Here is a 21,773-nt window from a genome sequence, read left to right as displayed (position 1 = left end):
AAAAAATGCTTGACTTTATTGATTTACTTTGCAGAAACAACAGAGGAGTTCGGGCTCCCGAATGGCTTTCAGTGAGGGACTAAATATGATGCAGAGTGGGGGCAGGCAGCTACTGCATTGAAAGAAGGATCAAAACAAACGACAGGAGTTGGGGATAGGCACAAAATGCTGGAGTAACTCAGCGGGACAGGCAGCATCTCAGGAGAGAAGGAATGGGTGAAGTTTCGCGTCGAGACCCTTCTTCAGACTCAAGGCCATTCTGGGGAGTCCAAGAGGAGAGGGACGGGTGGAGACCTGTGGGGGCCTGTTTTCAGTTCAGCGACAAATGAGAAGTGATTTATGTTGAAAGCAGAGTTGTTCCCATGTAGAGAAATGATTAGATTCGGTAACCAGGGATTCAAGTCAACATTTGGATGTACCAACATTCGTTGGAATGGGTAACTAGCAGCGATAGAATTAATGGTGTCCAGTGTTTGTCGAAATACACAGATTAGAGTGGCACGGTGGCGCAGCGGTAGAGTTGTTGTCTTGCTGTGCCAGAGATCCGGGTTCAATCTTGACTACGGGTGCTGTCCGTGCGGAGTTTGCACGTTCTCCCTGTGACCGCATGGGTTTTCTCCGGGTGCTCCGGTTTCCTCCCACATCTCCAAAGATGTGCAGGTTTGTAAGTTAATTGGGTTCGGTAAAGATTGTCAATTGTCCCTAGTGTGTAGGATAGTGCTAGTTTATGAAGATCGCTGGTTGGTGTGGACTCGGTTGTCCAAAGGGCCTGTTTCCGCACTGTTTCTCTAAAACTGAAACTTAAACCTCACAAACTAAGTACAGTTTAAAATTTAACTGAAACCAATTAACCTACAAACCTGAACGTTTTTCGAGTGTGGGAGTAAACCGAGGCTCCCGAAGAAAACCCTGCAGTCCAGTGAAGAACATACAAACTCCACACAGACAGCGCCCATAGTAAGTATGGAACCCGAGTCTCTGGCGCTGTAAAGCAGCAACCATACCGCTGTGACACGGTGCCGTCACAAACCATCTCCGGGTAACAAACAGATTCCATTTTCACAAACATAGATCGATTTTGTCCATAGTTTGGAAAATGCAGGTAGTTCTGCTGTATCATGGTAGTTGTGATGCCCAGAAAACTTGCATTCTAGAAAATCGTGTTCTGAAACTCTCATGTCAATGGGGATAAGTTGGGTTAAGGGGCTGGAGAGGTTCAGATTCGCAAAACAGCATTTTTTAACCTGCAGGTTAAAAGGTCTTTTCAAAAGCTCCAGGTTCATATTTGTTACGGCAAGCTAACAATACCACATTGTATTAACAGAGTATCATTGCACAAATATCCATAGAAGCAACTGCTTGTCAATGTCAATGGCCAACCGCTGTGAAACTAGCAGCTATGTTCTTAAGAGAAAACGGGGCCTGACTACTGCAGGGAAATTACTGGACACAAGTTTTTTTCTCGTTTGACTTTTTTTACCAAGACCATTTTGTTCCTGCTTGAGAATTTCCAAAGTAACTTTTAAGTTGTTTGTATTTGCTGATTGAAATTGCGTTAGAATCCATTCATCCCGCTTAATACAAGAAGTATTCCATAATCTATTGCTCGCTTTATATCCAAATTGCGTTTATGTTAATGTATGTTGTAACAGAGCAACCTATACGCAAAAGGCGCTCAATATGGTAACTATATTACATCACATTGTAATCAATTACACTAGGGCGGCACGGTGGTGCAGTGGTACAGGTGACCCGGGTTCGATCCTGACTCTGGGTGTTGTCTGTACGGATTTTGTACATTCTCCCTGTGACCACTCCGGTTTCCTCCCACACTCAAGACGTGCAGGTTTGTAGGCTAATTGGCTTTGGTAAAATTGTCCCTGATGTGTACGATAGTGTTGGTGTATGGGGATCGCTGGTCACCACGGACCTGGTAGGCCAAATCTCTAAACTAAACTAATAGCATCAAAGACTGATAAGAAAGAACAATTTTCTAAAAGTACGAATGGAGTGGAAACCGTGTCAGTCATGCATAGGAACAAACAAATATATGTACATCCTAATGTTGTATCTAATGATATTAGGGGGGTTCATTCCACAAAGGAATGCCTGTAAGTCAGGCATTGAAAACTGGGAGTGACTGACACCCCTTTAGACTTCTTTTCACCTCTAGCTTCTGCCACTTACTCCACTCATTTGCTGATCAAATCCTCCCTCACCTTTCACTTTCCATTTCTCCCATCATCACCTAACCCCCCAGTCACCCTACCTACTCCTTTCCCATCCTTCATACACTCATCTCCCATCCTCGTCCCCCATTTTCCTTTTATTACGTCCTCTTTCCCCCCCATCCTATCCACCTATATCCCTCCCGACAGTTTTACATTTCACTCGCTGCTCATCTGACACCCTTTTGACTCCCTTTCACCTCTAGCCTTTATCACTTACTCCACCTACCTATAACACTCCCCCCCCCCCCCAGCCTGTATCCATGTCTAACCCTTTGTCTAACTCCCGCTTCTCTTCCAGCTTTCTCCCCCTCCTCCATTCAGTGCCTGAAACGTCACCTGACCATTCCCTTCGCAAATGCTCTGTAGGTAGGAACTGCAGATGCTGGTTTAGACCAAAGACAGACACAAAATGCTGGAGTAACTCAGGCAGCATCTCAGGAGAAATGGAATCGAAACATAGAAAATAGGTGCAGGAGTAGGCCATTCGGCCCTTTGAGCCAGCACCGCCATTCAATATGATCATGGCTGATCATCCAAAATCAGTACCCCCGTTCCGGCTTTTTCCCCATGACCCTTGATTCCCTTAGCCCTAAGAGCTAAATCTAACTCTCTCTTGAAAACATCAATTTTCAATCAATTGGTGACGTTTCGGGTCGAGACCCTTCTTCAAACCCCAGACTCCACCCGAAATGACACCGCTTCCTTTTCTGTAGAGATGTTGTCTGACCTGCTGAGTTACTCCAGCATTTTGTTTCCATCTTTCCTTCACAGATGCTGCCTGACCTGCAGCACTTTGTTTTAATCAAGATTCCAGTATCTGCAGTTTCTTGTGTCTTGTAGCCAAAATATAACATATTAACAAACGTTTAAAATGGAGATATAAATGACAAATTAAATTCACTAGTGAATAAGGTGCACGTTCACAAATCATTAAACAACAATGATGAATAACAATGGAAAACTCAGCATTGACTTAATTTCTAGATTATAAAAAAATCAGAAATCCATGTTGATATATATAGAACCATATTGTAATAGTCTGAGACTTTATACAAAACTGCAGAAGATACATAGTTAAATATATATGAATAATAAAAGTAATATCATTATATTCATGGAAGATTCAAAAGACTAGAAAATGAAACACTGAGAATGATCCAAATAGCATTCTATGAAATTATGAATGTGCTTGATATGTCGAGGTATGGAAAAGCTTTTCATCTTAGAACAATCTAAAACTGTGAGAAGATAGTCTTTTTTTTAATGCAAGGAGGAATTCAGGATAAACTTCTTTACCTGGACAGTGGTTGGAAATGTGGAACTTGCTCCCACATGGAGTTTACGACGTGACATTATATTGGGAAACATAGAAAATAGGTGCAGGAGTAGGCCATTCGGCCCTTCGAGCCTGCACCGCCATTCAATATGATCATGGCTGATCATCCAACTCAGTATCCTGTACCTGCCTTCTCTCCATACCCCCTGATCCCTTTAGCCACAAGGGCCACATCTAACTCCCTCTTAAATATAGCCAATGAACTGGCCTCAACTTAAATATAGCCAATGAACTGGCCTCAACAAGCCTTTGGAGAGAATGCTTCGTGATTGGAATTACTCTAATTTGGAAGAGAATGGGTTAATTCGGGACAGTCAGCATGGCTTTGTACATGGCAGGTCATTTCCTAGATTGACTTGATTTGAGTATTTTGGGGAAGTGTCAAAGATGATTGATGAGGGTAGGGTGGTGTATGCTGTTTACATGGATTTTATTAAGGCCTTTTCATAAAATTCCCCATAATAAATTGATTAAAATACACGGGATTAACAGTAATTTGATCGTATAGATTCATAACTGGTTTACTGATCGAAGATAGAGGGTTGTGGTGGAAGGATAATATTCGGGCTGGCGGTCTGTGAGGGTCAGTGCTGAGCTCTTTTTTTTATGATATATAAACATGACCTGGGCATAAATGTAAATGGGATGGTTAATAAATTTGCAGATGACTTCAAGACTGCTGGACATTGTGAACTGTAAATAAAGCTGTCACAATATACAGCAGGATATGAATCAGTCTACAAAATGGTTGAAGAAATGGATGATGAAGTTTAATCTGAGCAAGTGCGAATGAATGAGTGATACTTTATTGTCACATGTGACAAGTCACGGTAATATTCTTTGTTTTGTGTACCCAAGGTGTGCAAAGAGTCACCAGCCAAAGTACGCCGACACAGTTACAAAGGAACCCCCGCCGGGTCCACATTTGTTTCCCCCCCGGCTCCTTCATGGCAGTTCCCCCACACGCGGTCCTCCTATGTTCTTGGCGGCACGACCACCCTCCGGCAAACCTTTGGCCCGTCCTCGATCACCGGCACCATCCTCCATTACTGTCCCGACCTACTCACCGACTGCCAGCCTGTCCTCCACCCCGCCCCTACCTAGACCGGCAGCCTAATCAAGCTGCTCGTGGCCTCCTGGGAGACATCCAGGATATAACATTTCATCATTTCATATTTGGTGAGGTGTTGCACTCCGAGGTTGAATATCCGTGGAAAATATTCATAGTTAATGGCAAGTCCCTTAACAGCATTGATGTACAGAGAGATCTTGTGATCCAAGTGTACAAGTCGATAGTGGCAAGGAAAGCTTATGGTATACTTGTTTTCATTGATCGTGGCACAATTCTACAGTCAGGAAGTTGTGATGCAACTCTATAAGGCTCATCAACAACGGTTCCCTAAGGATCATGGATTCCAGATTATCCAATTGTCAGTTTATAAGAGACCACTTATTCTTTGGTAATTTTTTTTTGTTTAGTTTAGAGATATAGTGCAGAAACAGGCCTTTCAGCCCACTTAATCCACGCTGACCAGAGACTATCCTAGAGACTAGGGACAATTTATAATCTTTACTGAAGTGTGGGAGGAGACCTGAGCACCCGGGGGAAATCCATGCGGTCACGGGGAGAACGTGCAAACTCTGTAGAGACAGCACCCGTAGTCTGGATCGAACTCTGGTCCCTGGCGCTGTAAGGCAGCAACACTACCACTGCTCCTCCGACTAGCGATCACCACACACTAACACTATCCTACACACACTCGGGATAATTTGCTGTTTTACCAGGCCAATTAGCCTACAAACCTGTATGCCCGGAATATGGGAAGAAACCGGAGTACCCGGAGAAAACCCACGCAGGTCACGGTGAGAACGTGCAAACTCTGTACAGACAGCACCCGTAGTCTGGAATGAACCCGGGCCTCTGACACTGTAAGGCAGCAACTCTACCGCTGCGCCACCTTGCCACCACCATAAAGCTTTCAGTACATGGAGTGTGTAGAACTGCTGGTTGGCTAACACTAATAATATTATTAATGTGTGATGTTTATCTGCAGCGAGAGGAGGAGCTGATGGAGAACGGCACGTCGCAACTGTGTGATGTTGGGATCATCAACAAAAAGATCGAGAAGATCTCCGTCAAACCTCTGCAAAACGGAACGGTGCTCGTACAACAGGAATGTGCCTTCACAGAAGGACAGTATGTCTTGTCAAGATGGACAGATGGGTTGGTCTACCTTGGAAAAATCAAGAAGGCATGAATATTCCTGACTCAAACAGTAAAATAGCAAATGTTGGTTTTAATAAAATGCCTCTAAACTAGCATTTCCTATTTCTAAATGCCAGGGCCTAGACAATATCCTGGCTGCTGGACTGAGTGTTTATGCTGTGGTCTAGCTACGCCTGCCGTTAGGCAAGTCATTCCAGTACGCCCCATCACTCGCACCTAGCCAACAGTATGTAACATTGCCCCTAATCCTGTACCCCCAAAGGGAGGAGACATCTATGCTGCTAACTACTTCAGTACAGTTTAGTTTATTGTCACGTGTACCGAGTTCTAACCAGCCAGCGGAAAGACAATACATGATTACAATCGAGCCGTCCACAGTGTACAGATACAGTTTAATGCAAGGTAAAGTCAGTGAAGTCCGATCAAAGATAGTTCGAGGGTCCCCGATGAGGTAGATAGTAGTTCAGCACTGCTCTCTGGTTGTGGAAGGATGGTCCAGTTGCCTGATAACAGCTGGGTAGAAACTGTCCCTGAATCTGGAGGTGTACGTTTTCACACTTCTGTACCTTTTGCCCAATTGGAGAGGGGAGGAGGAGTGGCCAGTGGGTGACACGTCCTTGATTATGCTGCTGGCCTTGCCGAGGCAGCGTGAGGTTTAAATGGTCGATGGAAGGGAGGTTGGTTTGTGTGATGGTCTGGGCTACGCCCATAATTCGCTACTTTCTGATCAGTGCTCTCAACCATTGGGAAGGTAATGGCACATAACGTGGAAAGTACCATCAAGTGGCAGATGACCTTGTCACCGGTCATCAGGTAAGGTTTCACCATGATCATTGAACTCAAGTCTCATTTCAACCTTGGTCCAAACATGGACATAGGTGCTGAACTTCAGGGTTGCACAAGAGTTATTAATTTCACAGCGGCACTTGCCCGAGTGAGAGGGGAAAGATTTAATAGGAACCTGAGGGGCAACCTTTTCACTCATAGGGCGGTGGGTATATGGAACGAGCTGCCAGAGGGGGTAGTTGAGGCAGGTACTATAACACCATTTAAAAGACACTTGGACGAGAACATAGATAAGAATGGTTTAGACGGCCAAAGGCCAAACACAGGCAAAAGGGTCAAGCTTAGATGGGGCATCTTTGGCATTTGACAAAATGGGTACATTATGATTCTGTGCATATGTACGTTAGATAGTCAGTATCATTTTCCCATTGTAGGATTATCAAAAAGAAGAGTGCATACGTTTAAAATGGGAGGAAAGAGTTTTTTTTAAAGGGGATTTGAGAAATAATATTTTACACGGACATAATCACTTTTCAGAGACTGTTAGAAGTCACTTAAATAGGGAAACCATAGAAGGTTAGGGACTTAAAGGAGGCAAATAGGATTAGTAATAGACGCATGCAGCATGGAAACAGGCCCTTCAACCCGGCTTGGCCACACCGACCAACATGCCCCATCTACACGAGTCCCACATGCCTGGTTTGGCCCATATCCCTCTAAACCTGTCATATCCATGTACCTGTCTAAATGTTTCTTAAACGTTGCGATAGTACCTGCCTCAACTACCTCCACCAGCAGCTCGTTCCATACACTTACCACCATTTGTGTAAAAAAAAACCCTTGGTTTCCTAGGCAACCTTTTCACTCGGAGAATAGTGGAATGAAATGCCAGAGGAAGTTGTAGAAACAAATATAATCACAACTTGTAAAAGATATTTGGAATGATATGTGGATAGGAAGGGTTTAGAGGGATATTGGATAAATATAGGCAAATGGGACTAGCCCAATATGGCAACTTGGTTTGGACAAGGTGGATCAAAGGCCCTGTTTCCATGCTTTAGAGCTCTATGACTCTATAACTGTTGCACCATTCAGGGTGCCTGTTCATGAAGTCTGCGATGTCATGTTTAGCTAACTATACCCTGTCATCTTTGTGACATGCATGTGCATGAATCTCACGACCCTGTGTTCCTGCTTTGTAGACCTGTACCATTTCATCAATATTGCCTCTCAAATCCCATTTGCAAAAGTATAGTGGGATGTGGGATATGTGCTGTAGATGAGTGTTGGTCTCGGCATCATGTTCGGAACACACATTGCCAGGGCTGAAGGGCCTGTTCCTGTGCTGTATTGTTCCATGAAACGTTGCCTATTTCCTTCGCTCCATAAATGCTGCTGCACACGCTGAGTTTTTCTAGCACTTTTGTCTACCTTCGATTTTCCAACATCTGCTGTTCCTTCTTAAACAAAAGCAGTATTCCACCATTACATCTGTGAGGCTTTGCACGTCCTACAAAACGTGGCAGCTTTTAATAGATTGCATTAATTGCGATTCGGATAAAATATTCAGAATATGCACCCTTTTAATATTCAAATACTAACCTCATCTTTGCTGCTCCAGTTAATGAACTAATTTTGTTTTCTTTCTTCAGGTGAACAGACACAAGCAAAATTGCCTCTTGGTGTTCGAAGATAACTCTGAGTTTTGGATTCTTTGGAAAGATATTCAGCATGGTGAGGATATTGTTCAGTTCCAAGTGAATGTTCTTCCTTAATGCCACATCTTTATTTTCCACCATCACCACAGGATCTATCCACAGTTTAAACGTTTAAAATGCTGTCGGATTGATCAAAGATGGGCTTTTCTTTCACTGATATAAAGGATGTATTTATGTGTTTTTCTTATCCTGAAGTTGTTGCCGAGATCATTATGATTTAAAAAAAAAACCTCTTGCGATGTGGGAAACAGAAGCCAGTTATCTACACAGCAAGATCCCACAAATAACTACTCGCACCCATTTCTCTCCCAATCCCGCTCTCCCTATTCATTTTCCCCCGTCCCCTTCCACCTCTATTCCTTCCTTGAGGATGACCTGGAGCAGGGCCTTACATCGCCTGGCGTGGCTTCAAATTGCCACGGGACTTATTTATCATCGCCCGCCGGGGGCTTTGACTCTGACATCGGGAGGAGAATGGGGAGTGCTGGGGAGAGATAAGACTTTGCCTTCCATCACAGTGAGGAGGAGATTCGCTGTGATGGATGTTTGTGTAAATTGTGCTGTGTCTTGGTTCTTCTTGTTTGTATGAGAGCAGAAACTAAATTTCGTTTGAACTTCTGGGTTCAAATGACAACAAATAAAATCTAACCTAATCTATCTATCCTCTGGCTTCACATTTCATGCCTCTTCTCTCCTTATCTCACGCACTTTTGTCTTCCATCTCTGGCCTTTGTCCACCCTTCTCCTAATCAAAATCCCCCTCATCCGTATCCACCTATCACTTGCCAGACTTTGTCCTGCCCCACCTCTATCCCTCGTACTCCAATCAGTCTGACGAGAGTTACTCCAGCACTTTGTGTATTTTTTCTTTGTAAACCAGCGTCTGCAGTTCCTCATGTCCCTCTAACAAGAGTTGCGATCATGCTGAGATAACCTGGCCCTGTTAGTGTGACATAGTGTTATTGCGCCTGGACCCCCTACGACAATGGCTACGACAACCTACCACCTAGTCGACGTCAAGCTACCGACAACCGGCGACCCAATCGTCGCGACTTAGGACGTCCACCTACGACAACCTATGACCACACAGGCGACAACGTACGACAATCGAAGTCAACCTACATCCACCCATGACAAGCTACGACCCTGTTGGCAGCAACTGAAGACAATGCCGGTCACTGCTTGACTACTCTTGATGCCGGTTGACGTAGGTAGTCGCCAATGGAATTCACCTACGTCACCCAGCGACAACTTACGACAGAACCTACGTCAGGAGAAGCTCATTGGCATCAAACCCACTCGCCGACCAGAACGATGCTACAAGTGAGGAGATGACTCACGACCATACAGGCGACACCCCGGCGACCATGTGGCGACAGCCTAGTCGCCTGTAGTTACCTAAAAAATCGCCTAAGTGGGACAGGCCCTTTAGACATAAAGTGCTGGAGTAACTCAGCGGGTCAGCCAGCATCTCTGGAGAAAAAAGATGGGTGACTTTCGTGTTGGGACCCTGCTTCAGATACTATTTCTCCGAGTCGCATCCTCGCCCCCCTCCTCGCGGCCTACCACCTGGATCGGAGAGGCCTTTCCTGCCGGGGACCAGGAACCGGACCAGAGCTACAACAGCGGCGACGCAGCGCTGAATTCACCGCGGAGCGGGCGATGCCTACCTGGATCGCCGTTTGGAGCTCCGGAGAGTAGGGCCGTTGTTCCAACATCGCGGAGCTGTGGTTTGCAGAGTTTCCAGCGCAGCCGGCGCTGACTTCGGCATCGCGGAGTCCTGGGGCCCTTTGTCGAGGGCCGCCAACATTAAATCTCTGCCCGGCTCAGCCTGCGGACTATGGGAGCCGCGGACTCCGGTAGGTGGCCGACTCTGATGTCCAGGCCGCTGAGGAGGTCCCCCAGCCCCGACGTCGGACTTACATCACCCCGGCGAGCGGGCCCTCACAGTGGGAAACTTTGATTCTGCTGTGGGGGGATGTTTTATGTTGAACTCTATCGTGTGTTGTGTTCTTTATTTTTATTGTATGGTGATCACATTTCACTGTGCCATCTGGCACATGTGACAAATAAATGTATCTTGTATCAAACTAAACTGATGTCATTTGCCTGTACATGTTCCATTTCCCTCTATTTGACACAAACTATTTTAACAACAGGGTTTTCTAGAACATAAAGTTTCTTCAGGACATGACGATCACATTATAGCAGAACTAGCTACCTGTATTAATCTTCATTTCTGTGCTAAACTGTGGGATTAGTGTTGATCAAGCAACCTTCTGACGTAAAGACAATGTTACAGCTGTCTCAGCCACAGCCGACACTTCAGTGATAGTGTCGTCTCAGAGTTTCCACAGCCTTAATATAGAACATCACAAAGGCAAGAGCTGCATGAATTCATTAATTTGTCTCATGGTTTTCTCACTCAGGGTGTTACAATGATGCAGTTGCTAAGATACAGGAGACTAATTCTCCAGTACAGAGGGTGTTGAGTCAGTAAGCAAGGAAATAGGCCCATACTGACCAAGACGCATGTTCCCTTTGCCAGTGTTTGGCCCATGTCCCTCTAAATATTTCCAATCCATTTACCTGTCTAAGTGTCTTTAAACTGTTATAATACTTCCTCAACTACCTGCTCTGTAGTTTGTTCCATATACCCACCACCCTTTGTGAAAAAAGTGATCCCTCGGGTTCCTATAAAATCTTGTCCCTCTTACCTTAAAACTATGTCCTCTGGTCGTTGATTCCCTACCCTGGGTGAAAGATTGTGCATTTACAGTAATCCCCAGAAAAAAACAACCCAAGCCTGTCCAACCTCTCCCTGTAACTAATCCAGGCACAATTCAGGTGAACTTCCTCTGCACCTTTTCCAAAGCCTCCATATCCTTCCTGTAATGGGGCGACCAGAACTGCACGCAATACTCTAAATGTGGCCAAATCAAAATCTTAGCGAGCTGCACCATGAATATCTGACTCTTGCACTCAATGCCCCGACTTACGAAGGCAAATTTACACATGCCTCCTTTACCACATTTTTACCAGTTCATTCTTGAACTTTTCTCATTTCTATTTCCATTGAGTATAAATGAACTGCTGAAGTGACATAAATTATGTTGCACCCTGTTTCCTCCCTCCTGTCATCTTGGGGTATGTGTAGGAAGGAACTGCAGATGCTGGTTGACACTGAAGATAGACAAAATGCTGGAGTAACTCAGCGGGACAGGCAGTATCTGAATAGAATGAATGTATGCCGTTTTGGGTCAAGACCCTTCTTCAGACTGAGACGTAATTTGAAGAAGGGTCTCGACCCAAAACTCCACCCATTCCTTCTCTCCAGACATGCTCACAGGATAGCCACAAAATGCTTGAGTAACTCTGCGGGTCAGGCAGCATCTCTGGAGAGAAGAAATGGGTGATGTTTCGGGTCGAGACCCATTCTACAGACTACCTCTCACTCTACCTATCCAGAGATACTGCCTGTCCCACTGAAATCCTCCAGCATTTTGTGGCTATTTGCTGATTGAAAACTCTGTTGTTGAAATATTAGCAAGTTGTTCTTGCTAGTGCTTCTATTTTCTTGACTGTTTGACTCTCCGTCTAAGATTTCCATGATTGACCGTATATTTTAATCTCCAACAGCCGGAGTTCCGGGGGAAGAGCCGAAATGTGAAATCTGCTCGGAGAAAAACTCCACTCCACCCAACGAAATCTTGGTCTGTGGCAAGTGTGGCCTGGGTAAGAAATGCTGCTGGAATCATAAACTCATAAGTGATAGGAGCAGAATTAGGCCATTCGGCCCATCAAGTCTACTCTGCCATTCAATCATAGCTGGTCTATCTTTCCCTCCTAACCCCATACTCCTGCCTTCTCCGCATAACCACTGACGCCCGTACTAATCAAGAATCTATCTATCTCTGCAATATAAATATCCACTGAGGGCCTTCACAGTCTTCTGTGGCAATGAATTTTAGATTCACTACTCTCTGACTAAAGACATTCCTTCTGATCTCCTTCCTAAAGGAACATCCTTTAATTCTGTGGGTATGAACATTGGTCCTAGACTCTCCCACTAGTAGAAACATCCTCCCCACATCCACTCTATTCCAGGGACTGTTGGGTCTCTAACGAGGTGGCAAGAGGGCATTTCAAACTTGATCTGGAACTCCAACACAACTCTCCATAACTCCCCAGGTCCTGTACCGGAGGGATTGTGGCCAGGGTTTCAGTGTGAGGTGCAATGCACGGATAGCCAAGTGTGCAGCTCTCCCTGTCCTCTCTGTATCAAAATGCACACATGAAAAACTATTGTTAAACAAGCACTGGCCTCAGTCAAATTGTAGTAGTCTCATTACATTTTCGACACATCCCAAGAATGTAGCTGAATTAGGGAAGTAACACAGTGTAATTAGTTGGAATGAAATTGAATCTGTGCGGTTAGCTCATGATTCGATTTTTGAAAATCTTCTAAACAGACCCAGAGAAAACAACATTTGTTAATGTTTGAACCAGCTGTTATTCGATACATGATATTCCTCCCCACCTAACACTTTGGAGGATTTATGGTTTCAGTTGCCTTGTTGAGGAGGCTGGTTGTTGGTGTAAGATTCTGGCCGTTCTTGAGACCTAGTGACCACTGCTGTTTGACAGAGGCCATCGCTTGGTCAACAACAGGTTTTCGTGCATGCATTTTGATACAGAAATGGTTGTGATGATTTTACCATATTATCGGAAGGCTTGAAATTTGCCATTTGACTGCTCCCATCTCTTGTGCTCAACCCCACTAACCTGGTATAATTAAACAATTGTATTCCTTGACTTGCATTACTGGCCGATTGATGTGGCACAGATGGGGACTACCACAATTCTTTAGGGCAGTCAATATTTAGTATATCTTTATTGGAGAAATACTGAATTATAGAACGTCCAGCACAGGACAGGCCCTTCGGCCCAGAAGTTTAACTGGTCTCATCTGCCTGTACGCGATCCTCTATTCCCTGCACTTCCATGCACCTGTCTAAACACCTGTCTTAAACACCACTATTGTATCTGCCTCCATTGCGTTCCAGGTCCCCACCACTCCATGTGTAAACAAAACTTGCCCCACGCATCTCCATTAACTTTGCCCTCTCACCTCTCATTATAGAATTGATTCTACAGGAAAGAATGCATTTAACATATTACTGCACTTAGTATCACTGAATGTATTATTTTTAATTGCTATCTTACGTTTTTCTTTCCAGCATTTTAGTTCATTTTGTGAGACTGACTAATGGGCCTGTCCCACTTGCGTGATTTTTTTCGGCGACCTGCCGGCACCCGTCATAGTTGCAGCAGGTTGCCAAAAATGTCAAAATATTGAAAACCCAGCGGCAACCAGAAAAAGGTACGACTCTTTGGGCGACTACTCGCCACCGCGGGGTGACGCCAGTTTGGTCGTGAATAGTTGCCTAAAGAATAGTACCTTTTTCTGGTCGCCGCTGGATTTTCAACATGTTGAAAATATTTGGCGACCTGCTGCGACAGTGACGGGTGCCGGCAAGTCGCTAAATAAAATGGTGTAAGTGGGACAGGCCCTTAACTCCCCCTAATTCACCACTACAGTAGCAATCTCACTCCAATTGTGCAGAAAAAACATCTTGTGTCACACTAAAACAGAGATGTTTGTATAAAGCTGTGGAGTCGCAGCTTATTGGTGTGAATTTTACTCTGCAATTGAGATTCAATGATTCTATGATACATAGTACAATGGAATGCTTTGTTATGCATACACCATGGTAAAATCATACTGCAGACCTCACCTAGGCTTTGGTCATAGAATATGATGGCTTAGTTGTTGCCGGGGTCACACCTGGAACTTTGGACTATTAATCCAGAATCATATTCAAATCCATTTCTGGCAGTCAAGGAAATAAAACTGTAGTAAATAAATACATTTGCAATTAGTTTTAAAATGCCAATCTGCCTGTCGATAAAACTATGGAATTATCATGACATCATCTTTGGTGTATTCATGTCCTTCAGGTAATTATCTCTGCCTCCCAGCTCTAGTTTGAGTCCAGAGCTGCCATTGTGGTTGGGTGGCAGAGTGGCGCAGCTGGTAGAGTCACTGCCTCACAGTGCCAGAGACCCTGGTTCGATCACAACCTCGGGAGTTGTTTGTGTGGAGTTTGCACGTTCTCCCTGTGACCACATGGGTTTCCTCCCACATCCCAAAGACATGCGGATCTGTAAGTTAATTGGCCCTCTGTAAATTGCCCCTAGTGTGTAGGGAGTGGACGAGGAAGGTGGATAACATCGAACTAGTGTGGTCAGCGTGGACCCGTTGGGCTGAAGGTCCTGCTTCCATGCTGTGTCAGTCTTGTGGTTGTCCACTTTGGGGCAATTATGGATATGTAATATACGCTGCATGCCCAGCTCGATCCATGTGTTCCAGAGGGTGACTGTTCACTGTAAAGGGAAGTATTCCAGTTCCAGCATTGGTGTTTGATCTGCAGAACATTGACAGTAAATCAAGGAAATAGTCAACGTTTCAGGCCGAAACCCTTCGTTGCCTATTTCCTTCGCTCCATAGATGCTGCCTCACCCGCTGAGTTTCTCCAGCATTTTTGTCTACCTTCGATTTTCCAGCATCTGCAGTTCCTTCTTAAACATTGACAGTAAATCATCAGTTGTCCCCTTGTATTTTCACAGAGATTGTTAACTTCATACTCATTGGCGATAGCAGAATTAAAATAACGTATGCGCGATGAAAACAATGCTGCCAAAAGAAATGTGATCGTAATTAGAATGTTTAAACATTGTTTCTCTCCAGGTTATCATCAGTTGTGCCACAATCCCAATGTAGACCGGCCAATCCATGTATCCAGCGCGCCCTGGTTCTGTCGACAGTGTATATTTGCATTGGCTGTCAGGGTAAGAACTGCATTTGTTGAAGTACCCATTGTCTTCATCGTTTTACTATCTTATCTATAGTGTTTGCTTTGGAATATAAAGGAACTCAGAATTAAACTGCCATCTGTGCAAAGATAAAATGTCCCTCATTGGAGATCCTCGGACTATGTTTGGTCAGAATTTACTTGCATTAAACATTATTCATGTTATTCCTATTACCATGTATGTGTATACTGTGGCTGGATCGATTGTGATCATGTAAGGTCTTACCGCTGACTGGATACCACGCAGCAAAAGCTTTTCACTGTACCTGCGTACACGTGACAATAAACTAAACTCAACTCAAAATAGTTTTTTTAAATTTTGGTTTATTGTCATGTGTACCGAGATACAGTGAAAAGCATTTTGTTGCGTGCTAACCCATCAGTGAAAATACTATTGATGATTACAATTGAGCCGTCCACATTGTACAGGATGTAGGGAATGAGGTTTGGTGCTGTTGCTGGAGTAAGGGTTTAAAAGTGTGGAGCGAATCGACTGTAATGAGTTCTTGCAGATCCACTTCTGGGACCAGCACGCAGAGAGTCACCTGGGTTGGGCACCATCTGGACTTAATAAGAGTCAAGCAATGTCTGAAGATAGACACAAAGTGCTGGAGTAACCCAGCGACTCAGGCAGCATCTCTGGAGAAAAATTTGGAGTTACTACAGCACTTTGTGTCTGTCTTTGGTATAGACCAGCATCTGCAGTTCCTTTCATCACAAGCCATGTCTGATGTCTAGTTTGTTAACTGACAGCTGTAGGGATGCCGTCCAGCAGTGTTTATAATTTTTCCTATAAGACCGCAAAGTGCTGGAGTAACTCAGTGCGTCAGGCAGCATCTCTGGATTATGCACCACCCTCTTTTCCTTCCCCCCTCTCCCTGTGCCCAACCTGGATGTGAACCCATTTATCTCACAATCCCACCCCTTTTTCCTTTTACCCCCTGTCCCCTTCCACCTATATGCCTTCCTCTGGCTTCACATTTCATGCGTCTTCTATCCTTTCCCCTTATCTCACCATCTTTTGCCTTTTCATCTCTGGTCTTTGTCTAAACATCTACCAATCAAAACCCCTCTCACCTGTATCCACCCGTCACTACAGATGCTGGTTTAGACTGAATATAGACACCAAGCGCAGGAGTAACTCAGCGGGTCAGGCATCACCTCTTGAGTAAAAGGATAGTTGACGTTTCGGGTCTGGACCCTTCAGGGTTTGAAGAAGAGTCCTGACCTGAAACGTCACATTCCTTTTTCTCCAGAGATGCCGCCAGACTCGCTGAGTTACTCCAGCACTTTGTGTCTATCCACCTATCACTTACCAGGCTTTGTCCTGCCCCCAGCTCTTTTCCAACTTTTTTCTCTCCCGTACTACAATCAGTCTGAAGAAGAGTCCAGACTGGAAATATCACCTATCCATGTCCTCCAGAGATGCTGAGTTACTCCAGCACTTTTATTTTGTAAGCCAGCACTTGCGGTCACTTGTGCCTACATTTTCAAACGCACATCTGAAACTTGTGTGGGCTTTCATTTTTTACTGCTGCTCAATTGGTTAAGGAAAAGGAAACATTTGATAATTCCCAGAACATGGTGCAAATTGTTGAAAGGGACGTCAACACTTGAGGATTTTACTACGACAGTTCCCCTGGCCCTCACCTTTCACCCCACCAGCTTCAGCATCTAAAACATCATTCTCTGATATTTCCATTACATAGAACAGTACAGCACAGGAACAGACCCTTCGGCCCATAGTGTTTATGCTGAACATGATGCCTAGCTCAACTGCCTTGTCTGCAAACGATCCATATCCCCCCATTCCCTGCATGTGCCTATTTAAAAGCTTAAATGCCACTATTGTGTCTGTCTCCACCGCCACCCCTGACAGTGTCCTCAACACCCTCTGTGTAAAGGAAAATTCCGGCACATGTCCATTATATTTCCCCATCTCACCTTATAGCTATGCCCTCTCACATGACCCCACAACCAGTCACATCTTCCCATTCCCACCCAAACTACCCCCGCCCCAGGTACTTTCCCCTGCAACCACAGGAGGTGCAACACCTGTCCCTATACCTCCTCCCTCACCACCATCCAGGGATCCCAGCAGTCCTCTCTGGTGAGACAGAGGTTCACGTACACCTCTACTAACCTCATCTACTGCACCTGATGTTCCCGATGTGGCCTCCTGTAAATCGGCGAGATCAAGCAGAGACTCTGCGACTGTTCACCAAACACTTGCACTCAGTCCGCCAAAGCCTATCGGATCTCCTGGTTGCTAACCATTTTAACTCCTCTTTCCATTCCTATATTGGCCTTCTTGTCCTGGGCCAGAGTGAGGCCATATGCAAACTGGAGGAACAGCACCTCATATTCCACTTGGTCAGCTTACAGCCCAATGGTTTTAGATAACCTAAGGCTCCCCCACCTCCCCTGGACCCTCCCCTTTCCTTTCTCCCCCTCTCTCCCCTGTGCCCCCACCTGCACTCACACCTATTTCTCCTCTCCACTTCCACCTACATTCCTTCCTCTAGCTTCACAATTCATAACGCTTCAATCCTTTTGTAACATCTTCTGTCTTTTCATCTCTGGCCTTTGTCCAACCATCTGCCGGTCAAAAACCCGTCTCACTTGTATCAACCTATTACCTGCCAGGCTTTGTTCTGCCCCTCCTCTCTACAGCGCCAGAGACCCGGGTTCGATCCTGACTACGGGCGCTGTCTGTGCAGAGTTTATATGTTCTCCCCATGACCACCTGGGTTTTCTCCTAGATCTTCGGTTTCCTCCCACACTCCAAAGACGTACAGGTTTGCCGGTTAATTGGCTTTGGTATGAATGTAAATTGTCCCTGACATGTGTAGGATAACCTTAGCTTGCAGGGATAGCTGGTCGGTACGGACTCGATGGGCTGAAGGGCCTGTTTCTACACTGTATCTCTGAAACTGAAACCAAAAACTAAAGGGTCACAACCCAAAACGTCACTTATCCATGTTCTCCAGGCATACTGCCTGACCCGCTGAGTTACTCCTGCATTTTGTGTCATTTTTTGAAAAATTGTTTATCTTTTGAGCACTGATGAACACAGCCAATTTTATAGTGTCAACTGTACAGAGTGCCAAGAATGATTTTTAAAAGTAGGAAGATCATGCATGAAGCGTTGATAAACAGTGTGTGATAGTGGACACGTAAAACCTTCATAACTTCATAAGTCATAGGAGAAGAAATGGGCAATTTGAGCCATCGAGTCTACTATGCCATTCATTCATAGCTGATCTATCTTTCCCTCTCAACCCCATTCACACGCCTTCTCCCCATAACTCTTAACACCCTTACCAATCTGTCATTCTCTGCCTTATAAATATTCACCAACTGCCTTCTGTGGCAAAGAATTGCACAGATTCACCACCCTCTGATGAAAGAAATTCCTTCCCATCTCCTTCCTAAAAGAACGGCCTTTAATTCTGGGGCTCTGTCCTCTAGTCCTAGACTCTCCCACTAGTGAAACTTCCTCTCCACATCCACTCTATCTAAGCATTTCACGCTTTGGTATATTTCAATGAGGTCCTCCCTCATCCTTTTAAACTCCAGCGAGCACAGGCCTACGCTCATCATATGTCAACACAATCATTCCTGGGATCATTCTCATAAACCTCCTCTGGACCCTCTCCAACGCCAGCACATCCTTCCTCAGATATGGGGCCAAAGACTGCTCACAGCAGTCTAAATGTGGCCTGGCCAGCACCTTATAGAGCCCCAGCATTACACCCCTGCAATGGCCAGAGATGTGATGGGGAACACTGGGTGGGGGGAGACCACGTGTGGCAGGACTCAGGTGGCCAACAACAATTTTGAAAGTACAAATATTATTTACTGGCATTGTCAATGATGAAATAAACCAGACATTGACCGGTTTAATTTAAGTACCCCGAAGTACATAAAAATAACTCAAAAAAGATCCTGAACGTAACCAAAGGCTCAGACCTCAATGTGTAGGAAGGAATAGCAGATGCTGGTTTAAATCAAAGGTAGACACAAAATGCTGGAGTAATTCGGAAGGACAGGCAGCATCTCTGGAGAGAAGGAATGGATGACGTTTCGGGTCGAGACCTTTCTTCAAACTGGCCTGAGTCTGTCTGAAGAAGGGTCTCGACCCGAAACGTCGCCCATTCGTTCTCTCCAGAGATGCTGCCTGCCCCGCCGAGTTATGGCAGCATTTTGTGCCTATCTTCGGCTCAGACCTCCAGCCTTCTGAGAGAGATGATTGAATAGGAACCATGGTGCACCACGAGAACCCGAGGTGGCGTGTAGCGCCAGTTATGAGATTGAAGAGCTGCTTTCTGGGACGGAGGATAAGTTGTTACTTTACAAGTTGACTCTACAAGTGCTGATCTGTATTTTGGCTTTGAGGAAACCACAATGGCACAGCGGCAGAGTTGCTGCCTTACAGTGCCAGAGACCCGGGTTCAATCCTGACTACAGGTGCTGTCGGTAAGGAGTTGTACCTTCTGCCCGTGACCTGTGTGGGTTTTCTCCGAGATCTTTGGTTTCCTCCCACGCTCCAAGGTCGTACAGGTTTGTAGGTTAATTGGCTTGGTATAAAATGTGAATTGTCCCCAGTGTGTGTAGGATAGCTTTAGTGTGCAGGGATCACTGGTCAACGCGGGCCTGTTTCCGTGCTGTATCCTCAAAACTAAACTACAAATCCACAATGGGACACAGTGGCGCAGCAGGTAGAGCTGCTGCCCCACAGCGCCAAAGACCGCGGGTTCGATCTCGACCTCTATAAGATCATCCCTCATCCTCCTGTGCTCCAAGGAGTAGGATACTGGCCTACCAAATACTGGCAACATACTTATCAATCTTCTCAGCATTCTTTCCAGCTTAATCTTATGGCAGGGTGGTTAAAACTGAACACAATATGTGGCCTCACCAACGTCTTGTACAACTGTAGCATGACATCCCAACCTCTATACTCAGTATCCCGACTGATGAAGGCCAATGTGCCAAAAGCCTTCATGACCATTCTAGCAACCAGCGATCTACCACTTTTAAAGAACTAAGTGCCTGCACTCCTAGATCGCTCTGCTTTACAACATTCCTCAGAGCCCTGGCTCTTTCCTCTCGCATCCCAAAGACGTGCAGGTTTGTAGGTTCATTGGCCTCTAAGTTGCTCCTAGCGTGCAGGGACTGGATGGGAAACTGAGGTAACATGGAACTAGTGTGAATGGGTGATCGATGGTCGGCATGGACTTGGTGGGCCGAAGGGTCTGTTTCCATGCTGTGTGTGTAAATTAAACTAAACGATATCCTGATCACAAAGTCATTGTGCGAGGCTTTTACTAGAGATGTAGTGATTTATTTGTGTAATGAGATGTTGATGAACTGAATTTGTTTTCTGTGTCGTTTTAACAGAAAGGAGGTGCGTTGAGAAAGGGACCCCTTGCCAAAGCCTTGCAGAGCGTTAAACAGGCTTTGCCCTACACCATGCACGAGCTGAACTGGGACTCTCTGCACAGAACTAACCTACAACAGTGTTACTGTTACTGTGGGGGACCTGGAGAGTAAGATTTGCAGAGTATCTTTCTATTAACTTGCATGTTTCAGTAAATCCACCTCCGCAGATGTTCCTCACCCGTTCTTTCTTACTCTTCCCTTATTGGTTATTGAGGGAGGTCTCTGCTGACGTGACATAGGTGGGCTTTGCCAGCCATCGTTTCAATGCCTTTAAGGTTTATTATTCCTCTTCAAGGTTTATTCAGAACTCGGCACGTGGGAAATTGCAACAGTATATATGCGCCCCGCACGAATTTGCAAAACCCAGACTGTTCCCCTGATGATTACAGAGTCATACAGCATGGAAACAGGCCCTTCAGTCCGACTGACGCATGCTGACCAAGATGCCCCATCTACTCGAGACCCACCAGCCCATGTTTGGCCCATTTCCCCCTAAACTTTTCCAATCTGTCTCAATGCCTTTTGAATGTTACAGTACCTGCTCAACTACCTCCTCTGGTAGCTCATTCCTCATACCTGTGTGAAAGGGTTTCCTCTCAGGTTTTCCACTCTCGCCTTAAACCTATGTCCTCTGGTTCTTGATTCCCCTACACTGGGTAAAAGACTGTGCGCTCTCCCTAGCTCTCTCCCTCATACGCCTGTATACAATCACCCCTCACACCCCCTGCGTTCCAACGTCCTAGTCTGCCCAACCTCTCCTTATAGTTCAGGCCTTCGTGCAGGCTACATCCTTGTAAATCTTCTCTGCACTCACACCAGCTTAATAACATCCTTCATAGCAGAATGACCAAAACTGAACTCAATACTCCAAATGTGGCCTCTCAAGCGTCTCGTACAACTGAAACATAATGTCCCAACTCCTATACTCAGTTTGGAAGATTGGCACAAAGTGCTGGAGTAACTCAGCGGGTCAGGCAGCATCTCTGGAGAAAAAGGATGGGTGACATTTTGGGTTGGAACCCTTCAGACGGGAAGGAGACCTCATCACCCAATGTTGACCCCCTTCTCCCGTCTCCACTGGCACCCAACTTTTTT

The 21,773-nt window shown here is 45.3% G+C and overlaps 1 protein-coding gene across 1 annotated transcript in view; it reads left to right on the top strand.

Moving 5' to 3' along the window:
- phf19 (PHD finger protein 19) overlaps positions 1-21,773 on the top strand; it is a 56,290-nt gene that overhangs the window by 13,163 nt on the left and 21,354 nt on the right. The window contains exons 2-6 of the mRNA XM_033048743.1: positions 5,622-5,819; positions 8,233-8,314; positions 11,938-12,033; positions 15,110-15,210; positions 20,637-20,785. Of these exons, the coding sequence (XP_032904634.1) occupies positions 5,637-5,819; positions 8,233-8,314; positions 11,938-12,033; positions 15,110-15,210; positions 20,637-20,785 (611 nt within the window). The 5' untranslated portion in view covers positions 5,622-5,636. The remainder of the gene's footprint in view (positions 1-5,621; positions 5,820-8,232; positions 8,315-11,937; positions 12,034-15,109; positions 15,211-20,636; positions 20,786-21,773) is intronic.

This window comes from Amblyraja radiata, chromosome 32 (assembly GCF_010909765.2).
Source record: "Amblyraja radiata isolate CabotCenter1 chromosome 32, sAmbRad1.1.pri, whole genome shotgun sequence".
NCBI classification, from domain to species: domain Eukaryota; kingdom Metazoa; phylum Chordata; class Chondrichthyes; order Rajiformes; family Rajidae; genus Amblyraja; species Amblyraja radiata.
The sequence above is the reverse complement of the archived record's forward strand: the minus strand, read 5'-3'. Positions and strand labels throughout refer to the sequence as shown.